General features: G+C 41.5%; 1 protein-coding gene across 1 annotated transcript; it reads right to left on the bottom strand.

Annotated features, from left to right (window-relative positions):
- Positions 1–1,054: 1,054 nt before the first annotated feature.
- tmem275a (transmembrane protein 275a) lies at positions 1,055–27,505 on the bottom strand. The gene is made up of 2 exons (XM_067989676.1): positions 27,216–27,505; positions 1,055–1,867 (listed from the first exon to the last, which is right to left on the bottom strand). Exon 2 carries the CDS (start codon positions 1,791–1,793, stop codon positions 1,242–1,244), a length of 552 nt encoding a protein of 183 aa, XP_067845777.1. The 5' UTR covers positions 1,794–1,867; positions 27,216–27,505; the 3' UTR covers positions 1,055–1,241.

Raw genomic sequence — 27,505 nt, 5'->3', positions numbered from 1 at the left:
GCAAATGTAAATAATAGAGATTGTAATAGGGTCCCCCCACTCAGCCCATCTAGCCTTTTTACACAAATAATTTATGTCTAGTTGTGCTTTACAGATACAAGAAAACATTTATTTGAAATTGGTTTTTGTGTGGACAAATACAATGGATAATATGTCTTATACAATGACAGATTGGAAAGATTGCCTACAGAAGTAGTTAACTGAACAAAACAAAACTTCCAGGCACTTTCACAACCCCACATTCCCTTCAATAATAAATATGTTATTCATAATTATAAGTTAACAGCTGATTGGCACTGGCTGTTCCCTAATACTTTTCTTTCTATCCCTTTCCGATTACTTTATAGCGTTGTTTATGTCTCAGTATTAATGTGGACAAGCAAATACATGGGACAGTTCCCATTCCCTCAGGCTGCCCCCATTAAAGAACTCCAACTGCTGTTATCATCCATAACTAATAAACAGGAAAGATGAATAAAGCAAACTTATCATCACATTCCTCCTCTTGCTCTATTCCCCTTACTTTTGCTTCCTTTGTCCAGTGGTTTAATCACGTCAGCACAATGAGGGCATCTATAAAGTACATAAACCAAAGTAGGAGTTTCAAAATGAATGCTGAAGCATATAGGGGAAAGTGGGTTTTGCCAAAATATGTATCTCTGTTTACAAAGTTAATCTTCTTACAATGTTGTATTAAATCAGATATATCTGAATTAAAATAAAAGGTTCTTGTACTTTGTCCCAAATTATCTCTTGCGCCGGGGGTAGAAAAATGCACATCTGGTGACAAAAGTCGGTATTTTTGGCATACATTGTTTATGGTCCATACAGTCCTCAACCAATCAAATTAGACCTTTTCACCAGGGCACTTAGAATGTCCACAGACGCTTGCAATAGTCACGTGACTTGGGGCTTGGTGAAGTTACAGTCAGATGTTGCTTTTGTTTTCATTTTCAAATTTCACAGTTCTGCTAAAAAAAAAGGACTTCTTACTGAATCACTTCTGGTTTATGTGCATTTCGCTCTCAGGAAACAGCAGGAGACATTAAAATGTCACTGTTTAAACAAAATAAATTTTAAAAATGAAGGTGACTGCAGTTCAGACGGAAAAGTAGGTCAATACGGTCTGGGGCGTAGGTTGTTCAAATCTAAACATAGGTTTCTGCTGGTGAAAGGTTCAAGAGACTTAGCCATGACATCATATAGTGAGGGTAGTTTTGCACTCAGAGCTTAGGTCAGTTCTATGAGGATGAGCCCAAGTCCCGGGGTAGGTTCAGTTGTATCGACTCAGCACCAGCTGTATACTTGGCTCCAGGGTTGTTGCCGTCCATTGTAAATAGTTTACATGTCTTTGAGTTTTCGTGGACTGGGGTGGATTTCTTAGAAGACACCGGTGAGTTTGTGGGGCTGAGCTGGACTGCAGTCGTGTCTTGCACTGTGTGCTCACTAGTCTCAATCTCAAATGTGGCGTGACCAGGTTTGATGATTCCAATATTGGAGCCAGGTTTGGACTTCCTTTGGCCATGGGCCGGGGGTCTCCGACTGCAGATGCAGCAGGCCGCAAAGAAGGTGAAAGCAACCACCAGCAAGATGGGCCCGATAATGATGGGCGGATTGTTCACTGGCAAGAAGGTGCCAAAGGCAAAGGCTCCCACGAGAGTGATGTTGATCCCCGCTAACATGATGCAGAGGCCGCAGGCACAACAAAGAGCTGGAGATGGAAGACCCTGAGGCCTTGTCTTCTTCTGCCCAGGCTTCTGAGGGACAGCAGTGCTGGTTTTCTCAGTGAACATATTTTTGATCAGGAGGATGTGCTAAACCATTCCCACTCAAAGTCGCACTTTAGAACGGCATTTAATTGCCTTAGCTGTGAAAACAGAAAACACATGCATCAGCTAATTGACAAATCCAGGCAAGTTTGAATAAAGAACTCTTCAATTTAAGGTCATTACACACTGGGTACAAGTTGTTAATTCACATTTATTAGTTAATCATAAAAAAACTAAAATATAATCAAAAATAAATTCTTTGATACACATTGAGAAGGAGAAAGGAAATCTGAATAAAAATAAGTAATAGAGGGATAGTGACATAAAGATGAATAGATCAATAACCAGATATGTACTTAAGGAATATGTGAAGGAAGACTACTTCACCCAAAACCATGCACTGCAGCCAGATATGTAACTACAAAGTTTGAAAGACAGACTGTAAATGCAAAATTGTATAATCGGTGAATTTTACAAAACAGTAAAGTTACATATGGATATGGTGTAGGAAGGAGGGGTTCCATTTCATGGGACACTGGCACCAGTACTGGGACAGGAAGGGACTGTGCCATTAGGATGGGCTCCACCTCATCTGGGCTAGGGCCAGGGTCCTTTCGGAAAGGATAAATAGGGAGGTCACAAGGACTTTAAATTAGTAAATGGGGGAGGGGGAGAGAGAGGGGGGCACAGGTGGAAAAGGTAGTATAAATAATAATTCTAAAACAAACAAAAAGGAAGAGAGTAGAGTAATAGTCAGAAATTATGCTTTAGGCATTACAGGTAAAAGGAAAATGAAAAGATGTAAGGTAATTAAATCAGGCGAGAGAAATAGGAAATATGTGAGAAAAACAACATTAGAGCAGAAGGACAGGTTAGAGGTTGTGGCCCAAATAAGCGGTCTTTATATAAATGCACGGAGCATAAGGAACAAATTGAGTGAATTGCAGACACAAATTCAACTTAGAGGGTATAACATGGTAGCCATTACTGAGACATGGCTGCACAACAGTCAGGACTGGGAACTGAATGTACCAGGTTATAAGGTCTATAGGAAGGATAAGGAAACTGGTAGAGAGGGAGGAGCAGCCTTAGTGATTAAGGATAAAATTACTTCAATGTTAAGAGAGGATATAACGAGAGGTAAGCAGGCAGTGCAGATTTTATGGGTAGAATTAAGAAATAGAAAAGGATTTAAGACTGTAGTGGGAGTTGTGTATCGGCCCCCTGGTAGCAACTGTGAAGTGGCAGAATGTATAAATGCAGAGATTAGACAAGCATGTAGCAAAGGCAGAGTGGTTTTAATGGGGGATTTTAACTTCCATATTGATTGGAATAAACAGACGAGCTCATGTCAGAAAGGTAGCAAAATTCTTGAGCATGTTCAGGACAGCTTTCTTCAACAATATGTCCTAGAATCAAAAAGGGGGCAGGCCATATTAGATTTAATAATGAGTAATGAGCCAGATTTAGTTAACAGCATGAACATTTATCTAATAGCAATTATAATATGATCGAGTTCAATGCTGTGTTTGAAAGGGAGAAACCCGTATCAGCTACTAAGATTCTAAATTTAGGTAAAGCCGACTTCAAGGGGATGAGACAGAGATTGTCCACAGTAAACTGGGCAAACCTGTTAATGGGTAAAATGAGAAAAGATCAATGAGAGGTATTCATTTGGGCAAAAGCTCTACTTGCCAAAAAAAACAGCCATGGACGACAAAGGAGGTAAGGGACAACATAAAACAAAAAGAAAAAGCATACAAAAATGCAAGAAAAAGCACATATCCTGGTGACTGAGAGAGATACAAAGAACAGCAAAGGGTGACAAAACAGATAGTAAGAGCAACAAGGAAGAAACTTGCAAGGGATATCAAAATCAACAAACAAAATGTTTACAATTATATTAGGAAAAAGAGGGTGGTCAAGAGCAATGTAGGCCCCTTAAAAACTGATAATAGTGATATTGATGGAAATGGCGGACATGTTAAATAATTTCTTTATGTTAGTATTTAGAGTAGAGGAAGAGGATAGCATGCCAGAGACTCCAAGGAAACTAACTTTGAAATGGTGACGGGGGCTCACCATAATTAATGTAAGAAAATTAACAGTAATGAAGAAAATAATCCCTAGGACCAGATGGTTTCCATCCCAGAACTGTAAAGGAAGAAGGTGAGAACATTGCAGAAGCCCTAATAATATTCTTCCAAAGTTCTCTCGATTGAGGAACCGTTCCTCTAGATTGGAAAATTGCACATGTCACTCTGTTATTTGAGAAAGGTGAGAAAGGGAAACAAGGGAATTATAGACCAGTTAGCGTAACATCTGTTGTCGGGAAATTATAGAGTCTATAATTAAGGATAGAGTGACTGAACACCTTGAACATTTTCAGCTAATCAGAGAGAGCCAGCATGGATTTCGATAACAGCCTTCATAAGAGACTGTTAGCTAAAGTTGAAGCTCATGGAATTGAGGGCAAATTATTGACCTGATTTGGAAATTGGCTGAGCGGCAGGAGACAGAGAGTGGGGATAATGGGCAGGTACTCAAATTGGCAGGATGTGACTAGTGGTGTCCCACAGGGATCTGTGTAGGGACCTCAACTATTTTTTTTTATTCATTCATGTGATGTGGGCGTCGCTGGCAAGGCCAGCATTTATTGCCCATCTCTAATTGCCCTTGAGAAGGTGGTGGTGAGCCACCTTCTTGAACCGCTGCAGTCCGTGTGGTGACAGTTCTCCCACAGTGCTGTTAGGAAAGGAGTTCCAGGATTTTGGCCCAGCGACGACGAAGGAACGGCGATATATTTCCAAGTCGGGATGTTTTGTGACTTGGAGGGGAACTTGGAGGGGAATATTCACTGTATTTATTAATGACTTAAATGACAGGATAGAGAACCACATATCCATTGATGATGACACAAAGATAGGCAGCATTGTAAGCAGTGTGGATGGAAGCATAAAATTACAATGAGATATTAATAGATTAAGTGAATGGGCAAAACTGTGGCTAATGGATTTCAATGTAGGCAAGTGTGAGGCTATCCACTTTGGACCTAAAAAGGATAGATGAGAGTACTTTCTAAATGGTGAAAAGCTTGAAACGGTGAAGGCCCAAAGAGAGTTAGGGGTCCATGTACCTAGATCATTAAAATGTTATGGACAGGTACAGAAAATAATCAAAAAGTCTAATGGAATACTGGACTTTATATCTAGAGGACCAGAATACAAGGGGGTAGAAGTTATGCTACAGCTATACAAAGACCTGGTTAGACCACACCTGGAGCATTGTGTTCAGTTCTGGGCACTGCACCTTAGGAGGAATATATTGGCCTTGGAGGGAGTGCAGCGTAGATTTACTAGAATGATTCCTGGTAAGAAACTATTTCCGCTGGTTGAGGAGTCTAGGACTAGGGGACATAGCCTAAAATTAGAGCCAGAACTTTCAGGAGTGAAGTTAGGAAACACTTCTACACGGAAAGGGTGGTAGATGTTTGGAACTTTCTTCCACAAACGGCAGTTGATGCTAGCTCAATTGTTAATTTTAAATCTGAGATTGATAGATTTTTGTTAACCAAAGGTATTAAGGGATATGGGGCTAAGGCGGGTATATGGAGTTAGGTTGCAGATCAGCCACTATCACATTGAATGGCGAAACAAGATCGAGGGGCTAAATGGCCTACTCCTGTTCCTATCTTCCTATGTTCCTATACTAACAGATCTCCAATGGCATTGTTTAATCTGAGTGAGAGAATTTTTTTCATTCTGTATAATGTTTAATATATTAACACGACTGCTGATTTATGGGAACCGAATAAGGTCAAATTGCATTTCTATTGCATGGAATTCTTAAAGCATTAGCGGCACTTTTGGATTTGAATGATGTGATAATGTCCATGTTTATGCGGAAACCAGAAATCCGTGATCTTGATTATTATTTTGGCCCCAAAATTCCATGGAGGTTCTACTGGTCTCTCACCGTAATTTTGATGGGAGACCAGTCAACTCCCACCCCCCCGCCATCTCCCCCCGCCAAGGAAACAGGGCAGATCAGGTTATGCCAAGAGACCCCTATGACTTCCATCTAGGCTCAATCATTGAGGTCCAGGCTTGGCAAGGGATCTGGACCCCCAAAGAGCACAATTTTTTTTTTAAAATCTCCTGGCTCAGTCCTTTGCTCGAGCAGGAGTTTGGGGGCCCTGCAGAATCTCTCCCTACCAACAGACAGATTGACAGATTATTTCAATTAGATAGGTAAGGCAGGAACAGTGGTCACGTGTATAAGTTAAGCAAGGAGAGAACTAAGTTAAATGCCAGGAGGTTCTTCTTTTCCCAGAGGATCATAGACCTATGGACCGATTTGTCAGCTCTTGCAATAAGTACAGATTTGCTGCATGCCCTCAAAAGGGAGCTGGACTAGTTCCTGTCTGGGGCTGAGATCGTGGCACACAAAAAATCATGGTCAATGTGGCCTCTTGCATTAGTTATGATTAACTATGGGGAATCGGAGAGGAATTTTCCAGATTTTTTTTCTCCTAAATTAGCCTTGGGTTTTTTATGTTTTTTTGCTTCTCCCAAGAGATTACATGGCTGCTGGTGAGAAGTGGGGGTTGTATATAATAATGCTTAAAACACTCTGGCTGTGTGGGTCAGGCTCGGTGGACTAGCTGGTGTTTTCCTGCACATTGTTTCCATTTGGCCCACCAAAGATTATCCTTTTAGTATGGCAACTCTCCCAGCCTAACATCCAACTGTGTTCACAATGCCCCTAAAGTCTGCCCTCTGACAAACATATATCTTTCTTTTCCTTATCCATTTTCGCTATTTGTCTATAACAATAAAAATGAATAAGCTCTGTGTCACAGTGATGCTTTGGAGACATAGTATGCAGGCTCACACCCATGCCACCACATTGTGAATTCCCAATTTCAGCCATGCTGTAAAGGAGGAAGAAGAGAGATATTTATGAGAAGGGAGGTAACATTGGAGACTGAGTCACACTGGGCCTCTCACCAAGTAGAACTGGCAAATGTTGGGAACACATGACTTGCCCTCCCTCTTGGTCAGAAGTATTATGAACAGAAATAGAAAAGGCACAAATAAGAATAGGTTTTTGAAAGGGTATAGATGACGAATCTCAGTTTTTAAATTAATCACTGATCTACAGAATTAACATCAAATTGATATGAGCTATGTTACATTATTATAGGCTGGCTGAAGCAAAATCACAATCCTGACTGATGGTAGAAAGGTATCTTCTGTCTGACTGCCGACAGTTATGGGCCTTAATCAAATGAGCTTGACCAAATCTACTTCCTGGTGCACTCAAGTCCACAATATAAAACTACCCATTGTTACATATGAATACTTGTTTCCTGTTGGAGATCAAAGGGTAAATTTTGCAAGGCTCCACTCCTCACTTGATACGAATGTGGAACGGATGATTGGGTGTAGTGGTCAGTGATTAATTTTATTATGCCTGATTTTCTGATTCACACTCCTGTTTAGCAAGGGTTTGCACCCGGAGAGAGCATTGCAAAATGTAATTTTAAATAGCAGCACAAGCACATAACAGTACGAATGATATGAATCCCTTGAAAGGAATAGGGTGGATGGGTTGAATAGACTTTTTGCATTCTATGTAGTAAGTTCTTATGACTTACAGGAAAAGGTATCATAATATGATTAGGCAGAATCAACATGGTTTTATGAAAGGGAAATAGTGTTTGACAAATCTGCTGGAGTTTTTTGAGGATGTAACTAACAGCGTAAATAAAGGGGAACCAGTGGATTTAGTATATTTGGTTTTCAAAAGGCAATCGATATGGTGCCACATAAAAGGTTGTTACACAAGATAAGGGCTCATGGGGTTGAGGGTAATATGGATAGAGGATTGGTTAATGGACAGAAAACAGAGAGTAGGGATAAACGGATTATTTTCAGGTTGGCAGGCTGTAACTGAAACTGGGGTGCCATAAGGATCGCTGCTTGGGCCTCAGCTATTTACAATCTATATTAATGACTTCGATGAAGGGACAGAGTGTAATGTATACAAGTTTGCTGATGATTCAAAGCTAGGTGGGAAAGTAAGCTGTGAGGAGGGTACAAAGAGTCTGTAAAGGGATATAGACAGGTTAAGTGAGTGGGCAAGAAGATGGCAGATGGAGTATAATGTGGGGAAATGTGAGGTTATTCACTTTGGTAGGAAGAATAGAAAAACAGAATATTGTTTAAATGATGGGAAACTATTAAATGTTGGTGTTCAGAGAGATTTGGGTGTCCTCATATAAGAAACACAAAAAGTTAGCATGCAGGTACAGCAAGCAATTAGGAAGGCAAATGACATGTTGGCCTATATTGCAAGGGGGGAGGAAAGTGAAGTTGAGGTCGAAGACCAGCCATGTTCTTTATGAATGGCGGAGCAGGCTCGAGGGGCCATATGGCCTACTCCTGCTCCTATTTCTTATGTTCTAAGGTATCGCTACAAGTAAAATGTTTCTACTACTTTCCAAGCATAAACTACAATGCACATGAAAATTGATGCAATGATTGATGCAATGATTCTCAGGGACAGAATGAATTGTAATTTATTGGTTCTGCAAGCTTGAGGAAAGGAGATCTCAAACAACCATTGTGCAATTATCAGAAGTGTATGGTACATGATGCTATAGGTCATTTTTAGGTCCTAGGCGCTGGAATCTGCTCCCTAAACCCCTCCATCTCTCTCTCCTCCTTTAAGATGCTCCTTAAAACTTATGTCTTTGACCAAGCTTTTGGTCACCTGTCCCAATGTCTCCTTCTTTGGCTCGGTGTCAATTATTGTCTGATTACACTCCTGTGAAGTGCCTTGGGCACTATGTTAATGGTGCTATATAAATGTAAGTTGTTGTTATTATAGACTAACAACCTAAAAATCAAAAGTCACCTTTCATTTCTGGTTTTAGACAAACCAACAGGACTGATCCCTAGCACGGTGCCCTAAACACTTACTCCTGAGTGATATGGGCGATACTGGCATATCACTGGAGGGAAGAACTTAGTCAGAATATACAGACTCCAGACTTTTAATCAGTACAAACAGACTCCAGACCTGTGCGGATTAAAAATCTGAAAGTTGTGAGCTGAACCAGCGTCTAGAGTGTGTATGGAAAAAATCAATTGGATATTGAATTGGGCAGGATACCGGAAGTAGACAATATTTGGGGTTATCCAGGAATGAAGTCTGTTTCTCTGGGTAAGTCATAATTTCCTCCACCTCAACATTAAGAAGACCGAAACCATCGTTTTTGGCCCCCACCACAAATTCTGCTCCCCTGCTACTGATTCCACCTCCCTTTCCTGCTGAAGCTTAACCAGATCATTGTTAATCTTAACTTGCTGTTTGACATGGAAATCAGTTTCAAACCCCATACTCTTTCCATGATAAAGACCACTTATTTTCATTTCAGCAACAATGCTTGCCTTAACCCTACCTCAGCCCTCCACCACTGAAACCCTCATAAATGACCACCTCCAGATTTGACTGCTTCAACATTCTCTTTGTGGGCTTTCCATCATCCACCCTCCATAAACTTCAACTGGTCCATAACTGCCATACGCAACCTGTCCCACGATAAGTCCCACTCACTCATCACCCATATCCTCAATGACCTATATTGGTTTCTCAACCATCTCCCCCCACCCCCCCAATAATAAATTTAAAATCATCATCCTCATCTTTAAATCCATCCTTGGCCTCGACTCGTCCTATCTTCGCAATCTCTCCAAACATTCTGTTCCTCTGCCTTTTATTCATCATCTCCTCCCTTCACCCCACCATTCGTGGCAGAGTCTTTGGCAGCCTGGGTCTGACTCTCTTAATCCCCTTCATCACTTCCTGCTTGACTTTTAAAAATCTCCACAAAACCCATCTTTTCCACCAGGCTTTTGGTCATCTCCTAACCTCTTCCTTCATGACTCAGCATTTACTTTTCCGCCCATCTAACTGTGAAACACTTTTACGTTAAAGGCAAAATATAAATGCATGTTGTTGGTGTGTTGCTGAGATTCCGTATGGCTAGAAATGTGGTATTACTGCAGCAAAAGCACACCAATCACAGGATTATCATCATTGCATATCAAATTGTGAGCTGGAAAGTTTAGGCTCAATCAGATAAGTATGATCCACCATTAGAGCTAGGACACTGAGGCTGGATTCTGTTGAGACTCCTTTTGTCACAAATCCAATACTGTATTCAAGATGTCAAAATGGGGAAAATCCAAACAATATCATGTTCTGCCTCCAGATAGCTCTATCCTATCTAGAACTAGATTGAATATAGAATGTACCGAGTATGCAAGCGAATTTATGAAGGAATACTAATACTACATTTTAAAATTTATATCATATTGACACCTTGTCCAGCAGATACTTTTGTATGGAGTCCAATTAAATGTTAGACATATTGCTCAATCAAGAACTGATCTAAAGTCTGAGGGCACTCTTTGATTCTCAACTCATTCACACAGCAAATTAAGTGATTGAATGGAGGTGAAATTTGTCTAGGGTGGGGATGCAAAATGGGCGGGATCGCACCTGCCGCCTGTTATATGCCACATTGAGGTCAATGGGACTGATATCGGGCAGGGCGCATAATGGGTGGCCAATGCAATACCACTTGTTTTGCATCCCCGCCCAAGTCGAATTTCACTCTCAATTGGTTTTACGGTACCAGTAACATTTAGTATATGATGCAGGGAGGTTCAGTGCATACTGAAACATTACAGAGTAACTGTCACTAATACCAGTGCACTCAGATCATTGATGCCACTTTTTCTGATTTTCTAATAATGAAAAATAACCTAAACTTACTACAGTTGTACAGGGCTTTAGTGAGACCTCACCTGGAGAACTGCATACAGTTTTGGTCTCCTTATCTAAGGAAGGATATACTTGCCTTAGAGGCAGTGCAACGAAGGTTCACTAGATCCATTCCTGGGATGAGAGGGTTGTCCTATGAAGAGAGGTTGAGTAGAATGGGCCTATACACTCTGGAGTTTAAAAGAATGAAAGGTGATCTCATTGAAACATATAAGATTTTAAGAAGGCTTGACAGGTTAGATGCTGAGAGGCTGTTTTCCCTAGCTAGAAAGTCTAGAACTAGGGGGCATAGTCACAGGATAAGACGTTGATTATTCAGGACTGAGATGAAGAGGAATTCTTCACGCAGAGGGTTGTGAATCTTTGTAATTCTCTACCCCAGAGGGCTGTGGATGCTGAGTCATTGAATATATTCAAGGCTGAGATAGATCGATTTTTGGACTCTAGGGGAATCAAGGGATATGAGGATCGGGTGGGAAAGTGGAGTTAAGGTCAAAGATCAGCCATGATCTGATTAAATGGTGGAGCAGGCTCGAGGGGCCATATGGCCTACTCCTGCTCCTATTTCTTATGTTCTTATGTTCTAAACTGCGTAGAATGTGTAGCTTAGACATTAATGGACATTTTTTTCAAAAGAGGCCTAAGAACATGATATTACTTAGCCCACTCTTCCTCTCTTCTCCAAATATGTACTCTTAAAACTCATGCTATTGTTGAGTTATAAAAGAATACATAAATATGGAAAATAACACTTTAAAACAAACACAATAAAGATGGAACATAATAGCTGATTATTCCTACGGCTACAGAAACCACCAAGATATCTACACAGCGGGTGCAACACACAGGTTTCTAGCTGGATTGATATCCTGGGAATCCCCAGGGTCCATCTTCATTATTTATTCATGGTGAGCTCTCCATCCATTTTGGGCCTAGCACTGGGAGCTCACCAAAAAGGCAGGGTGGGAAAGCTAAAAGGATGCGGCCACTTAGGCAAAACAATGACTTTAAAATGTCTGTCAATGCTTTTACTGCATATTTCAGCCTTTCCAAATGTTTTTTTGGGGTACAAAAGTGGCTAGAAAAATGCAGTAGCTGGCAAAGTAAATGTGGTGGAGGAAATGGAGTCCACGGGCAAGTGGTGAACAGGCACAATACTTGAACCTTCAGTTTGATGGCTGGCATAGTGGAGGTGCTGCTGCATTAGTGGGTCCAAAGTGGGATGTCACTACAAGGCACCATCCTCAGAGGACAGCTGTGCAGCATGCCTGATAGGAGGTAGTGGGGGGAAAGATTGAGGGAAGAGGTGACTTTGACTGTCACAGGTCCTGTGATGCAGGTTGGTTGCTGGTATCCTTGCAGAAAATCACAGAGAGATGCAAATGGCTTCATGCTGATCAAAAGTCTGTGGAGCCAGTTCCTCATGGTCATTGCTAGGTAAGTGTGCCAAGACCCACAAATATGGTTGTTGGCATCATCGTGGGTGTAGATAGTCTGTCTCTGGTGTCTGCTGATTTTCTTGGATTGCATTCTTTCACCTTGTACCATGAAATACTATATTTGGGGCATATCCAAACCAGCCCTCATCATTAACTTTATCTTCATTTATCATCAGACATTGTAATTTGTACCTTGTGGTACTAGAATGCCTTGTGGCTCACTGAACTCCCATAAAAATTAATACTGGAAGCACTCCTTTGCATGTGCCCTTTAATCCTGTTCTGCTGAAGTCCTCTAAATGTTGTACTTACAATCTGCTTTCTGGTGACTAAGCAGCAACAATTGATTTATTTTTCCAGAATATTTCAATACAAACTAACCGTAATCAGTAAATATATATTTTTTAAGTTCTATCTTTCTGCTATTCTGTTTTTCTTGTTGCACATCTGTCACCCTCTGTTCATCATTCAATATTCTGGCTTATTTATAATGTCTTTTTTAATTTATCTTTTCCATATCCGCCTTTATCTCTTAATATCTGCCTTTATTTCTTCTCTCGTCTTCCCTCATTTTCTCATTATCCCTTTCTCTACCTTTCTTTTTGTCTGTGTTTTATGATATATTTCTTTACTTCTCATAAGTATTAAAAACAGCAACTGCCTAAAAAGCACCACATCAAAAGCTACAAAAGCCAGAAATATCCCAAAGACATTCTAAAACCTCTGCCGGTACAAAGTTCCGTTCAATTGCATGAGTTTGGCAATGGTTTACTGTCAAGCCATCAAAAAGATACAAATTCTGATAATTCACATTGCATTAGTAAACTATACTCTCAACATGACCTCTGCACATACTATTCGTGCTTGTAAAAATGATGGTGATTTTAAATAGCCGTTTCCCCACTTTGAGGAGCTTCACGCCATTCAATACATTTGAAAGGGGAGCAAGACAGCGAGATGTTGTTTTTGCGCAGCTTTTGGAGGAGCATCGGATCTCGGCCGGCAACATCCGGGTTTCCGCGGTTAACTGCGCATGTGCGGTCGCCGGATGTTACTGTCCGATTTGGACATAAGTAACTGTGAGCGCTGTTAGCCTCACTGTTATTTTTACAGCAAAATCCAGCCCATTATAAATAAGCCACCTGAAACTTGTGGTAAGATTACAGCCACTTTTCCTTTTCATAAATCATCTGAACTCTTCAATTTGATTGCAGCATATAACTTGCCCCCACCTACTCATTATGGTCCATTTAACACATTCTGAGATTTTTTTTGTGAGCCGAGTATGAATCCTTTATAGATGATTAATGGGGCTGCAGCTGTAGTTATCTCTGTAACTAAGTAACACTAGTGATTTTCTGTGCCGTGGTGCTGGGAAAGTTCTGGCAGTATTGCTGCGCCTTTTGACTTCTAACATCTCCAATCCCACAATTGTACAGATACCATATATTATCATTAAGTCAGAAATGCTTTAATAAGTGATGTTCATGCATCCAGAAAGCACATTGATAGATCCTTTTTGCACAGGGACTACCTGGGGCAGAGTGCCTCCTCTTTGGCTTCTCAAGATCCAGGTTATCTCTAGTGAACCAGGCACACAGAAAAAATCTGTCTGGGTTTGACTTAAAATATTTTTTAAATGACTAGAAGATCTCCTGTGGCTTTGTTCAGGGTGAGTCAGAAGATACAGTTTTTTTTATAACAACAGGGGTTGATGTCATGCAGCGGATAACATCACAGCCACTGAATTATAGTGACTGAATAAATCAAATTCCACTTTTTTTAGATGGTATTCTGGGATTTTTATTGGTGCCTTTGAGAATGAATTCCACGACTGTCCATTATTCAATGAAAACCATAAATGAGTGGCCTTTATTTTCTTTATAGAATCATAGAATCTTATAGTCCAAAAGGAGACCATTCAGCCCATTGTGCCCAGGCCGTATCTCTGAAAGAGCTGTTCAATTTAGTCCCACACCCCAGCTTTTTCTCCACAGTCCTGCAAATTAGTCCTCTTCAAGTATATGTCCAATTGCCTTTCAAACGTTCCTATGGAATCTAATTCCACCACACTTTCAGGTAGTGCGTTCCAGATCTTAACAACCCTCTGTGAAAAAATGTCTCCTCATTTCCCCTCTAGTTCTTTTGCCAATTATTTTAAATCTATGACCTCTGATGACTGACCCACGTGCCAGAGGAAACAATTTCTCCCTACTTGCTCTATCAAAACTCCACATTATTTTGACTACCTATATTAGGTCTCTCCTTAACCTTCTCTGCTCTAAGGAGAACAATGACCAGGCAATGACCATCTCCAACAAGAGAGAGTCTAACCACCTCCTCTTGACATTCAATGGCATTACCATCGCCAAATCCCCCACCATCAACATCCTCGGGGTCACAACTGACCAAAAACTTAACTGGACCAGCCATATAAATACGGTTGCTACAAGAGCAGGTCAGAGGCTGGATATTCTGCAGCGAGTGATGCACCTTCTGACTCCCCAAAGCCTTTCCACCATCTACAAGGCACAAGTCAGGAGTGTGATGGAATACTCTCCACTTGCCTGGATGAGTGCAACTCCAACAACACTCAAGAAGCTCAAACACCATCCAGGACAAAGCAGCCCGCTTGATTGGCACCCCATCCACCACCTTAAACATTCACTCCCTTCACCACCGGCGCACAGTGGCTGCAGTGTGTACCATCCACAGGATGCACTGCAGCCACTCGCCAAGGCTTCTTCGAAAGCACCTCCAAAACCCACGATCTCTACCACCTAAAAGGACAAGATCAGCAGGCACATGGGAACAACACCACCTGCACGTTCCCCTCCAAGTCACACACCATCCCGACTTGGAAATATATCACTGTTCCTTCGTTGTCGCTGGGTCAAAATCCTGGAACTCCCTTCCTAACAGCACTGTGGGAGAACCTTCACCACACGGACTGCAGAGGTTCAAGAAGGCGGCTCACCACCACCTTCTCAGGGGCAATTAGGGATGGGCAATAAATGCTGGCTATGCCAGCGACGCCCACGTCCCATGAACGAATAAAAAAAATCCCAGCTTCTCCATTCTTTCCACATAACTGAAGTCCCTCATCCCTTGTATCATCCTGGTAAACCTCCTCTGTACCCTCTCCATGGCCTTGACATCCTTCCTAAAGTGTGGTGTCCAGAATTGTACACAATACTCCAGCTGAGGCCTAATCAGTAATTTGTAAGGGTTTAGCATAACTTCCTTGTTTTTGTATTCAATGCCCCTATTTATAAAGCCAAATATCCCATATGCTTTCTTAACCTGCTTCTCAAATTGCCCTGCTACCTTCAAAGATTTGTGGATATGCACCCCCAGGTCCCTCTGCTCTTGCACCCCCTCAAAATAGTTCCATTTAGATTATATTGCCTGTTGTTCCTCCCAAAGTGCATCACGTCACACTTATCCACATTAAATTGCTTCTGCCACGTGTCTGCCCATGTCCTCCTGAAGTCTGCCTCAATCCTGCTCACTATTTACTATGTTGCCAAATTTTGTATCAGCTGCAAACTTCAAAATTGTACTCCCTATACCCAAGTCCAGATATTTTATGTATGATAAGAAAAGCAATGGTCCTAATATTGATCCCTGGGGGACCCCACTGCATACTTCTCTCCAGTCAGAAAAACATCTGTTCTCTCTGTCTCCTATCCCTTAGCCAATTACGTACCCAAGTTACCACCATCCCTTTAATCCCATGTGCTTCTATTTTCCAAATAAGTCTGTTGTGTGGTACTTTATCAAATGCCTCTTGAAAGTCTAAATAGACATCATCTACTGCAGTACCTTCATCAACCCTCTCTGATACTTCATCAAAGTACTCAATCAGGTTAGTCAGACATGATTTGCCTTTAACAAATCTGTGCTGGCTGTCCCTTATTAACCCATGCTTCTCTGAGTGAGAATTAATTTGGTCCTTGACAATGGTCTCTAATAATTTTCCCACAATTGAAGCCAGGCTGACTTGTCTGTAGTTACCAGGTTCATCCCTCCCCCCTTTTTTGAATAGGGGTGTAACATTTGCAATCCTCTGGTCCTCTGGCACCACTTCCATATCCAAGATGGATTGATAGATTGTGTTCAGAGCTCCTGCTATCTCCACCCTTGTTTCCCTCAGCAACCTAGGACGCATCCCATCTGGACCAGGTGACTTGTTAACTTTGAGTGATGCCAACCTATTTAGCACCTTCTTTCCATCTATTTTTATCCTATGCAATATCTCTACTCCCTCTTCCTCCACTGTGACATTAACTTCATCTTCTTCTTTTGTGAACGCTGATGCAAAGTCTTCATTCAGTACCTCAGTCATGCCCTCTGCCTCCACAGAAGATTTCCTTCTTTGTCCCTAATCGGCCCCACCATTCCTTTACTATCCTTTTATTTTTTATATGTTTATAAAAGATTCTTGGGTTCCCTTTTATGTTACTGCTAATCTCTTCTCATATTCTTTCTTTGCCCTTCTTATATCCTTTATCAATTTCCCCCTACGCTGTCTGTATTCTGCCTGGTTTTCTATTGTATTCTGTACCTGACATTTGTCATAAGCCTCCCTTTTCTCTTTTATTTTAACCTCTATTTCCTTTGTCATCCAGGGAGCTCTAGCTTTGGATGCCCTATCTTTCCTCCTTATGGTAATATGCTTGGTTTATACCTGAGCTATCTCTGCCTTGAAGGCCTATCATTGCTCCTTTACTCCTTTCTTGGCCAATCTTTGTTTCCAGTCCACCTGTGCTAGATCCCTTTTCAAATCACGGAAATTGGCTCTCTTCCAGTTGGGGATTTTCACCTTTGATTTTTCTTTGTCCTTTTCTGTTGTATTTTTGTCTTTACCTATGTATTTAATTTATATTTTTTGTTAGTTTTTAATGCTGGCAATGCACAGCAGGATGGCAGGCAAGGTGTACCATTTGAAGCTGATTATCTTATATTATAAATACTGAGTAGTTGGAGTGGGGTTTAGCTGCTGCACTTTGGTAGCACTGGACACGCTCCTGAGCTTTGGGAAGACTGGGGATGATCCTGGGCTTTGTTGTACGGGGGAATAACTTTGGGCATTACTATCACCTCCCTATCTCAGCATCCTCCTACATCTCTACTGCCCCCTCCCAAACTCTCCAACATTTATCCCTCAACCAACTCTTGAAACAAATTTTCAGGTCATTTATTTTGTTACTGTTTGGGTCTACCTATGCCAAATTAGCTGCCGCATTTCCTATGTTACACCAGTGACTGTACTTCAAAAGTACTTAATTAGCTGTGAAGTGCTTTGGGATGTCCTGCGGTCATGAAATGTGCTATATAAATGCAAGTTCATTCTTTCTATCCTTTCCTTTGTCAGCAGCTCCACCCCACCACCCCACCACCCCGCTCACCCCCTCCCCCCCACACCATCACATTTCTTAGTCTCTCACCTTTTAAAAAATATTCTGCTTTTCTATTCTTCCTACAAAAGTGGATAATTTCACATTTCCCCACATTATACTCCATCTGACACCTTCTCGTCCACTCACTTAACCTGCCTCTACCCCTCTGCAGCCTCTTTGTGTCCTCTTCACAGCTTACGTTCCCACCTAGCTCAATATCGTCAGCAAACTTGGATACATTACACTTGATCCCCTCATCTAAGTCATTGATATACATTATAAACAGCTGAGGCCCAAGCACTGATCCTTGCGGCACCCTAAAGAAGGATATACTTGCCTTAGAGGTGGTGCAACAAAGGTTCACCAGATTAATTCCAGGGATGAGAGGATTGTCCTATGAGGAAAGATTGAGTGGAATCGGCCTATACTCTCTGGAGTTTAGAAGAATGAGAGGTGATCTCATTGAAACAAATAAGAAACTAAGAGGGTTTGACACGGTAGATGCTGAGAGGATGTTTCCCCTGGCAGGAGAGTCTAGAACTTGGGGACATAGTCTCAGGATAAAGGGTCGGACATTTAGGACTGAGATAAGGAGGAATTTCTTCACTCAAAGGGTCATGAATATTTGGAATTCTCTACCCCAGGGCTGTGGATGCTCAGTCGTTGAGTATATTCAAGGCTGAGATCGATAGATTTTTGGACTCTAAGGGAATCAAGGGATATGGGGATTGGGCAAGAAAGTGGAGTTGAGGTAGAAGATCAGCCATGATCTTATTGAATGGCGGAGCAGGCTCGAGGGGCCATATGGCCCATTTCTGCTTCTATTTCTTATGTTCTTTTGTTCACCCTACTAGTTACAACCTGCCAACCTGAAAATGACCCGTTTATTCCTACTCTCTGTTTTCTGTCTGTTAACAATCCTCAATCCATGCTAGTATATTACCCCCAATCCCATGAGCCCTAATCCTGTATAACAACTTCTTGTGTGGCACCTTATCAAATACCTTTTGAAAATCCAAATATACTACATCCACTGGTTCCCCCTTTTCCACCCTGCTAGTTACAGCCTCAAAAAACTCTAATAGATTTGTCAAACATGATTTCCCTTTCATAAAACCATGTTGACTCTGCCTTTCATATTATGATTTTCTAAATGCTCTGTTACTACGTCCTTAATAATAGATTCTGGCTTTTTCCCTAATATTAATGTCAGGCTAACTGGCCTGTAGTTCCCTGTTTTCTCTCTCCCTCCTTGAATAGTGGGATTACATTTGCTACCTTCCAATCCAGAGGGACCGTTCTAGAATCTAGGGAATTCTGGAAGATCAAAACCAATGCATCCACTATCTCTGCAGCCATTTCTTTTAGAACCCTAGGATGTGGGCCATCAGGTCCAGGGAATTAATTCGGCTTTTAGTCCCATTAATTTCTCCAGTACTTTTTCTTTACTAATCCTAATTACTTCAAGTTCCTCATTCTCATTAGACCCTTGGTTCCCCACTATTTCTGGTATGTTTTTTGTGTCTTCTACTGTGAAGACAGATACAAAATATTTGTTTGACGTCTCTGCCATTTTCTTATTCCTCATTGTAATTTCTCCTATCTCTGCCTCAAAGGAAGGATCGGGAGCTCACTTAGATTATTATAACTAGGCTTACCCTAGAAGTTCAAGCAGGGTCAATATTCATCCAATCAGACAGGTGTGAATCCCACTGAGCCATGTTTCCACTCAGCCTGCACACGGATCTGAAAATTAGTGCTAGTGATCTCAAGGTCTTAGTGCTATTTATGGGTAATCACTGGGAATTACCAGAAATTTAGCTCTGTCTTCAGTGACTTGTGATTAGTCCAAATATAAAGCCGAATATTGATTTATTTCTCAACATTTTCGCCTTCTTGAAGCTGAAAGTTTAACTTCTGCAAATCAGACAAATTTGCATTTTATTATCTCTCCCCATTTTAAAGTTATTTTGTTTTCAATTCTCTTAATTCATCCATCATTCTGCAACTGATTATAAGATCCCACTTGTTGCTATTTGATGCATTATTGCATGGTTTCATTTTTTTCTTCATCATTCTTCCTTTTCCATGAAATTTATATTTTCTTTGTCCTTCTTAGCTCTCACCACTCGATACTCTGGCTGAAAGAACAGATAGATGACTTATTCTCAGAATTTTTTGTTTGTGCCCCGAGGAGACTGCTGCTCGGAGATGTATCAGAACAGCATGGGAGGGAGGGCTGGGGGTGATCTAGTCTCCTATTGTTCCTTCCCTATCTGTAAGTCCATGGCAAACCTTCATTCATTGCTTCTTCTGGTGACATGATAGGAATTTATAGCATGAAAGAACTGTGGATGGCCATTCTGTGACATTGCACCAAGGAGTATTAAGAAAGTTCAAACATTGCACCACTCCAAACCATTGTGTAATTCATCAATAGGGGTGTCAAACTCAACTTATATGGTGGGCCTGATCCCACATCCTGGCACTTGGCATGGGCCACATTCAGCAAAACTTATTTAGGCATGCTGGGGTAGAAATTGGTGTGCGTTTCACCTGTTTTTTGGGCGTAAAGCGGGTTCAATGTATACCAATTTCTGGGTGCAAGGTCCTGCACCTAATCTGCACCGGTGGCATGGCCGCAGCCATATTGGTTCTCACTGTCTTTAGGCATACCTGCTGGCTGCCTTAAATCAACGTTAGATCAATTTAAATATGCAAAGAAGGATCCTGCTATTGTTTCAGGAATCCTTCTGCAAAATGCGTGAAAAACTAGGTGGAGCAAGGGCCGTGCAAGCTCCAACTACACCCTGGCTGCATTGTAAACATCTTGTTTATCTTTAAGTACAACCAAGCTCTCTTTTTCTTGACATATTATTTTGGTTCCTCATTAGTGTTAGTAGAACCTCTTAATAAAACAAAATTGCAGTGCTTGGTCAAAGTTGGGAGCTTTCCTCTCAGACAGATGGGTTTTATCATTGTGCTAATCGGTCCTTTCCCTTTGACCATTTGACACTTCTCCAGTCTTACATAACATCTTTACCTTAACACTCCCCCACTCTTACATAACTTCTTTACCTAAACAGTCCTCCGGTCTCTGCTTTAAAAATCTAATACTTCTGCTGAAGAGATTCATGGCTCTTGGCTTAATTGCTAGCATGTTGAGTTGTTAGATGTTGATTGACCGTAATTGATGTTTGCTTTTAGCATGAATAGTGATTGATATTGACAGACTGTAGGCAAGATAGAATGACTTGATTAAAGAGTGTGTTGGGACACAGCGATGAGTGAATGGGTGTTCAAAGGATATCTAGCTGTTCCTTTAGGTGCTTAGATACTTTGACTTGGCGCAGTGGTGATATGAGTATTGGTTTCAAAGCTTTAATGTTTTGCTGTGAGGGAATAAGTGACATTGCCAGTACCCGTTCATAAAAAACTAAACTGTTTTATTTGAGAGGTGGAATCTCACCATCAGTACTCCCAGACTGACAGTAAGTTGAATCAATATCAGGAGAAATATAATTATTAGCCAAATGTACTACAGAAATTACATAATTTAAATCAATTCAGATGGATTAGAATATGCACAAATATTTAATATTCCAATATTTAAAAAAAAATCACCTCAAACATGTTTTCAATATAGGTGGAAACACTGAATTCAATGCAATAATTCCTAAAAATTATTATTCCAATCATGTTTTTAAGAGTAATTTTTTTTCCCACAAGTTTGGTGGGTTAAGGCATTGTGCTTCTGGACATAAATGCAGTTCAGGCTGATAGATTGAAAGTCTTTTCTCTAATGGCTGTAAATACCCTAAGTAAAACAAGTTAGGTGCAGTCTTGAATTAGTTGCTAGTGGGTGAGAGTCCACACTGCCTATAACAAAAACTGTCAATTTCACTCATGCAGGCCTCAAGGATGGTTCATGAAGAAATTAAAATTCCACAATTGAGCCATTGAAAGCACATGTGACTTTCTGAACCACAACATACAAAGTTCTGTAGCCTTAGGAGCAATGTGATAGCAAGATTATTTTCAATGGTGAGGTGTACCATATGACTATGTGCTGCACTGCTGCAAAACAATTTATGCAAAATATGTCAAAATACCCGATTGATCCAAAAAACAACCACACCAATTAGGAAACACTAAAATCAATGTAACTAGGTCACGATATTCTTTTAAACCTTCAAAAATAAATAAAAACTAACTAAAGACTATTCCTTCATCAGCCACATTCATATACAATGTCAAAAATAAGCAGAATCATCACATGTATTCCTCCTCGATGGTGTGCATCAGTAGGTAGGCCTTCCATTTCTTTTACTCTTTATTTAAACAAATGTATTAAAACTAGAAAAAAAACTAAAATAACTAAGCTGTTGTATTAAAAACAGCACACAGGTACCAGGTATGTTCTTGTGAATTTATCCAGGGATAACACGATCGTGACTATTATCTTCTTAAAACCACTTGTTTAAATGTATGGCACACTGAGACCTATGTGGTATCATCTAATTCTTCCAAAGGACTACAGGAAAGTTCAATCTGCATCTAATGTGTGCTATATAAGATCACAAGATCATATGACATGAGGTAGGCAATTCAGACCATCCCAGTCCATCCACATACAAAAAAACTGTCCTTCTTCCCTTCGCATCATTCTACTGTTTCTAAAGTGATTCCAGAATTTTTGTTTTCACTACCCTACCTGGAAGCTTACTTCATATGTTGATTATCCTTTCTGTGAAGACCTACTTAAATTTGCCTTTTATCAGTTTAAATTTCAGCTCCTTGTCTTGCTGATATGGTTTAATGTGAAGTATTGTTCCAGAACTACCTTTCTATGCTATTTCCTATCATTTTTTCCTTTATGAGACCTCATCTAGTCACTTTCTTTCAAGATTGAAAATCCCCCTGTCTTTCCTCATAAGTGAGTTCTCTGACACTAGGCCCCGACTTTAACTCCAAGCCAATTTTGAGTGGATGGGCAGCACTGTGAGTTAGAAACTTATCCCTGCTCCAGAAATGAGGCCCGGGGTATTTTCGCTCCCAGGCCTTGTTTAAATCCCATCAGCCAACTTGCCACCTCAGCAAGAAGCAGCAGAAGATCAGATCCTATTCATATAAGTAGGATAAAATTGCGATTGGTCAGCTCCCAGCAGCTTCAGAGTGGGTAAGTAACCTGGGCAATTTTAACTGCTCATCCGCCCCGGTATCTGTCGGTTTCTATCGGGGGGTGGGATTAAAATCACCCGCTATTGATCAGTTTCTGCATTGCTTCCAGGACTTGAAAGTTTCCATTGTGACTTGGTAACCAGAATTGGACACAATAGTCAAGGCATCATCTGACCAGGGCATTATACAGTTTAAGCATAATTTCCTCTGCGTTATAATCTACAGTTTTGGCTATGTGGTTCAGCACTCTGTGTGCCTTGTTGATTGCCGGTTTATAGGGATTGGGCATGTTCAGTGCACTGTCCACTAACACTCCTAGATTACTTTCAACTTCATACTTAGTTGTTTCAATACAGTTCAATACCAACCCAACATGGCTTTGGATGGGTCTGATCAACCTCCTTGATTTATTTGAGGAAGTAATAATGTAAGTCAACCCTACTACGTGGTGTACCTAGATTTCCAAAAGGCATTCATAAAGGTTCACATAAAATGTAACAGTTAAACTCAAAGCTGTGGGGAATTCAGGTTAAAACTTAAACAAGTAACATTTGCACCAGACAAGTGCCAGGCAATGACCATCTCCAACAAGAGAGAGTCTAACCACCTCCCCTTGACATTCAATGGCATTACCATTGCCAAATCCCCCACCATCAACATCCTCGGGGTCAGTATTGACCAGAAACTTAACTGGACCAGCCACATAAATACTGTGGCTACAAGAGCAGGTCAAAGGCTGGGTATTCTGCGGCGAGTGTCTTACCTTCTGACTCCCCAAAGCCTTTCCACCATCTACAAGGCACAAGTCAAGAAGCTCGACACTATCCAGGACAAAGCAGCCCGCTTGATTGGCACCCCATCCATCGCCCTAAACATTCACTCCCTTCACCACCGGCACACCGTGGCTGCAGTGTGTACCATCCACAGGATGCACTGCAGCAACTCACCAAGGCTTCTTCGACAGCACCTCCAAAACCCACGACCTCTACCACCTAGAAGGACAAGGGCAGCAGGCACATGGGAACAACACCACCTGCACGTTCCCCTCCAAGCCACAACCATCCCGACTTGGAAATATATTGCCGTTCCTTCATCATCACTGGGTCAAAATCCTGGAACTCCCTACCTAACAGCACTGTGGAAGAACCTTCACCACACAGACTGCAGCGGTTCAAGAAGGCGGCTCACCACCACCTTCTCGAGGGCAATTAGGGATGGGCAATAAATGCTGGCCTTGCGACGTCCACATCCCATGAATGAATAAAAAACTTGGGAATAGGTAAGAAATTGGCTGAAGGGTAGGAAACAGCATGTACAAGTTAGAGAAGTAATGGCAGGGTGTAAGAAATTGCTGAGTTGGCTGCCTCAGAGCCCAATGTTGGGACCACTACTGTTTCTAATTTACATCAATGACTTGGATTAAGAAACTCAATACAAATTGGTCAAATTTGCAGGTGACACAAAACGAGAAGAAATTGAATTGGAAAGGGCAGCCCAGAAACTGCAAATGAATTAAACAAAATATGCGAGTGGGCCAAACAATGACAGATTAAATTTAAGACAGACAAATGTAATGCACATCAGAAGAGAAAATTGGTGCCATACATACATCATGAATGGTGTTGAAATAGCTAAGGATGAACTTTAAAGAGACTAGCGACTGGATTTTCCTCCACGCTTCCCTGAAATTACAGAGAAACAATGGGGAAAATCGGTGGTGAGGCCTGCTGCTGCCTCCCTGACCCGACCTTGATTCTCCCCTTGCCCTCTGCAGTGACCGCTGCTGTCTACCCCTTCAGCAACCACCACATGTAATTGCCGACGGGGCCTGGTTTCTGATTCACCCCTTTTACCACTGCTCCCCTGGACTGTGTGGTGGAAGTCGGCTGTAAGCCCGGGCTAGTGGTAAACGCCCTAATTTTTTTCAATGGAGGAAGAAGGTATAGTTGAAGCCTCCTCAGTTCCTGTCGAGGCCTACAACGGCTATAGCTCCTTCCTTCTGCCCCTTTGAGGTTGCTTGCTGTTTCTTCAGGTGCTGCAGCACCATTGAATTTCTTTTCCACTTGGCAGCGGGAACCTACCATGTATAGTAAATGACCCCTGACCCAGGAAAATGGGCCGGGGTTGGGTTGGAGTCAGAGGAGCAGGCAGAAATCCTGCCCTGCTGCTACTCCGCCCCAAAACAAAAATTCCAGCGCTGGGAATCTTAGTAGACTCAATGCTCAATCTGTCCAGCCAATGCAGAGCAGCAATCAACAAAGCCAATAGAATATTGAACTAACATGGCCCAAACTGTACAATACAAGTAGGAGGATGTCATGATCAAACTGTACAGTGCTCTGGTCAGTTTGTACCTTAAGTATTGTTTCAAAGATGAAACTCAGGCATCAGCAGTTCCCCCCAAAGCAGCTTCAGCTATCACTGAAGTCATGGCAGCTATATCAACCGGTTTGACATTTTTGTGGGTAATATTTAACCCTTCCTCTCTATAAGTAATTAGCTCTTTCTTCATTTAAATAATTGAATATTCAGCCCTTCTTCTAATGATGGGGCGGTTCAGGCCTTTCTCCACTGATAAGAGAATTCAGCCCTTCTAACCAGTGATTGAGAATTCAACCCATCCTCCAGTGATGGTAGATTCAGCCATTCTAACATTGATGAATTCAACCTTTCTTCTAGTGATGAAAGATTCAGCCCTTCCTCCAACAACAGAGGATTCAACTTTTCTAGTAATCGAGAATTCAGCCCCTCCTCCAGTGATCAAAGGTTGAACCAGCTAGAACCGATAGCTGCTGATCTGCCACCTCAAAATTGTCACATTATGTTTATTAGGTATGAGGTATATCACCTGATTCGGACATTATCACATACAATGTGATCTTTTTACATCTGCAATATTGGCAGTGGTAGAATAGTGAAAGCTTTGACTATTCATTGATGGTCCCAATGCAATTCTTGTATCAATCTTGATGCAGCAAATGCACCCTCTCTAGTGTGTTTTACTTTTGGAGTGTATAAATGGGTTGGCAGGAATTAACTGTTGAAAATCTCACCGGGCCCCTTCCGCCATCTCCAACACGCACACCCTTTTCCGTACTGTTAGTCAGTTCTTTAAGAGCTTGACATTTGTTGAGACATTAGGACACTCCATCGATCAGACTCGCAAGTAAATTACTGGTTTTTTGTTTGTGTGTGTGGCTAGTTTAACCTGGTGGTACCGAGACCTGTCTGACCAGGGGCATTCTTAGGAGAGTCCTTGCAAAACCAATCACCAGAAGAGGAACTCAACATTTGGATGGGGCGGAATCGCCAAAAATAAAAATCGTTACGACATCGGCGCAAACTGCACAACTGCTGCCAATTTCCGGCGGTTGGATGCGGTAGTTGCCACTTACAAATCAGCATGCGTTTCATCTATAGGGACAGAGATATGAGAACATTGAACGTAATTGTTTCTTTCCTGGGACCCATTCCCCGAAACAAACGTGAGCTCCATTTCATCAACCCAAGGGATGCCCATCACTCTGACACCGTTCCAATGGCAGAAGGAATGATAACGAAGAAAAGGATAAGGAAATGAATGAAAAGGAAGAAATAATGAAATCGAAGGGGCAATGGGGATAGAAAAGGAACACAGAGGACAGGGAAAAAACATTTTAAAAATGAAGGCAGAATGAAATACGCTAAGCACAGAGAACATAAGAAAGTGAGGACAAAACAGATGGAACTGGCGGGTTACCGGTAGAGGTTTGAGTGGGAAAAGATGGAAAATTACATCCAACCACTGAGAGATGAGTTTAAGACGGTGAATTAGGTAGAAATGTATTCATTGTTGCAGTCTGCTTCAGCAATAATTTAGAAAGATACTGAGGTTCTCTACACAAAAACAGCAGTCTATTGTCCTTCCCAAAACCTCCGGACTTCAAAGACCCATCAAAGCTCTGCAAGGAGCTTCAAAAGACGAAATTAGAACAGAACATCTAAATAACGTAGTGATGAGGTTCAGCAAGTAACGAGACCTGCAGTTTACAGAATCTTTACTTTCCGTCCAAATATACTAAAGTAGATAAGGTGCCTCGACTGCTTTAAAGGAGGTTCGGAGCTTGGCTCCTTCATTTGGCGACCAGCTCGAGTCAATAATCATTCCCTTAACAACAGAAAATAAACACCGCAGTGTTTGTATCCCCCTGTTAACTGCAACAAAAACTGCTCTGCAATTCCTGTTTTTTCTCGCCTCTCTGCTTTAATGATCTCTGCCTGTCCTGGGCGAGGGGGGGGACCGTACTGCAGAATTGACCAGGTGGGATATCCTAGAAAAGGAGACTGCAGCATAGACTGGTTTATGAATATGGTTCATGAATCGATCACCGACAGAGGCAAAGTATCGATTTAAAATAGTATTTACATTCAAAAAATATTCGGTTCAGATTTGGGCTTTCTGTTACAAATGGATGTACAGTGAAATGCACTATGGTCACAGTGAATGGGAGGAACACACAGATACGTCTGCATATAATAGGTATAGTTTATATATAAACCATTGCTTTGAAGATAAAGTATTTCCTCACCTTGTAATCGCGGCTCCTTCTTATCGCCCTGAGATCACACACCGCAATGGGAGCAGTTAAGTCCAAGCTCCAACTCACCCTCAGTACCGCTCCTCCTCTCACTACACCAGGGCTTCCGTTCCCATCTTAATCCCCATCGCTCATTCCCACACCGACAACACCACGAAAACAGCGGGGGAGGGGGGAATTAACCGATTACTCAGATTATCGAGGAACCAGATTCACTCCATGTTCCATGGCCGAAATCCCACAGTCTGAACCCAAGAGGAATTTGAATCAGGGTTACTGTG

This window comes from Heptranchias perlo, chromosome 9, assembly GCF_035084215.1.
Source record: "Heptranchias perlo isolate sHepPer1 chromosome 9, sHepPer1.hap1, whole genome shotgun sequence".
NCBI classification, from domain to species: domain Eukaryota; kingdom Metazoa; phylum Chordata; class Chondrichthyes; order Hexanchiformes; family Hexanchidae; genus Heptranchias; species Heptranchias perlo.
The sequence above is the reverse complement of the archived record's forward strand: the minus strand, read 5'-3'. Positions and strand labels throughout refer to the sequence as shown.

Coding starts and splice junctions, on each gene's coding strand:
- tmem275a (XM_067989676.1), bottom strand. CDS start 1,793: ATGTTCACTGAGAAAACCAGCACTGCTGTCCCTCAGAAGCCTGGGCAG.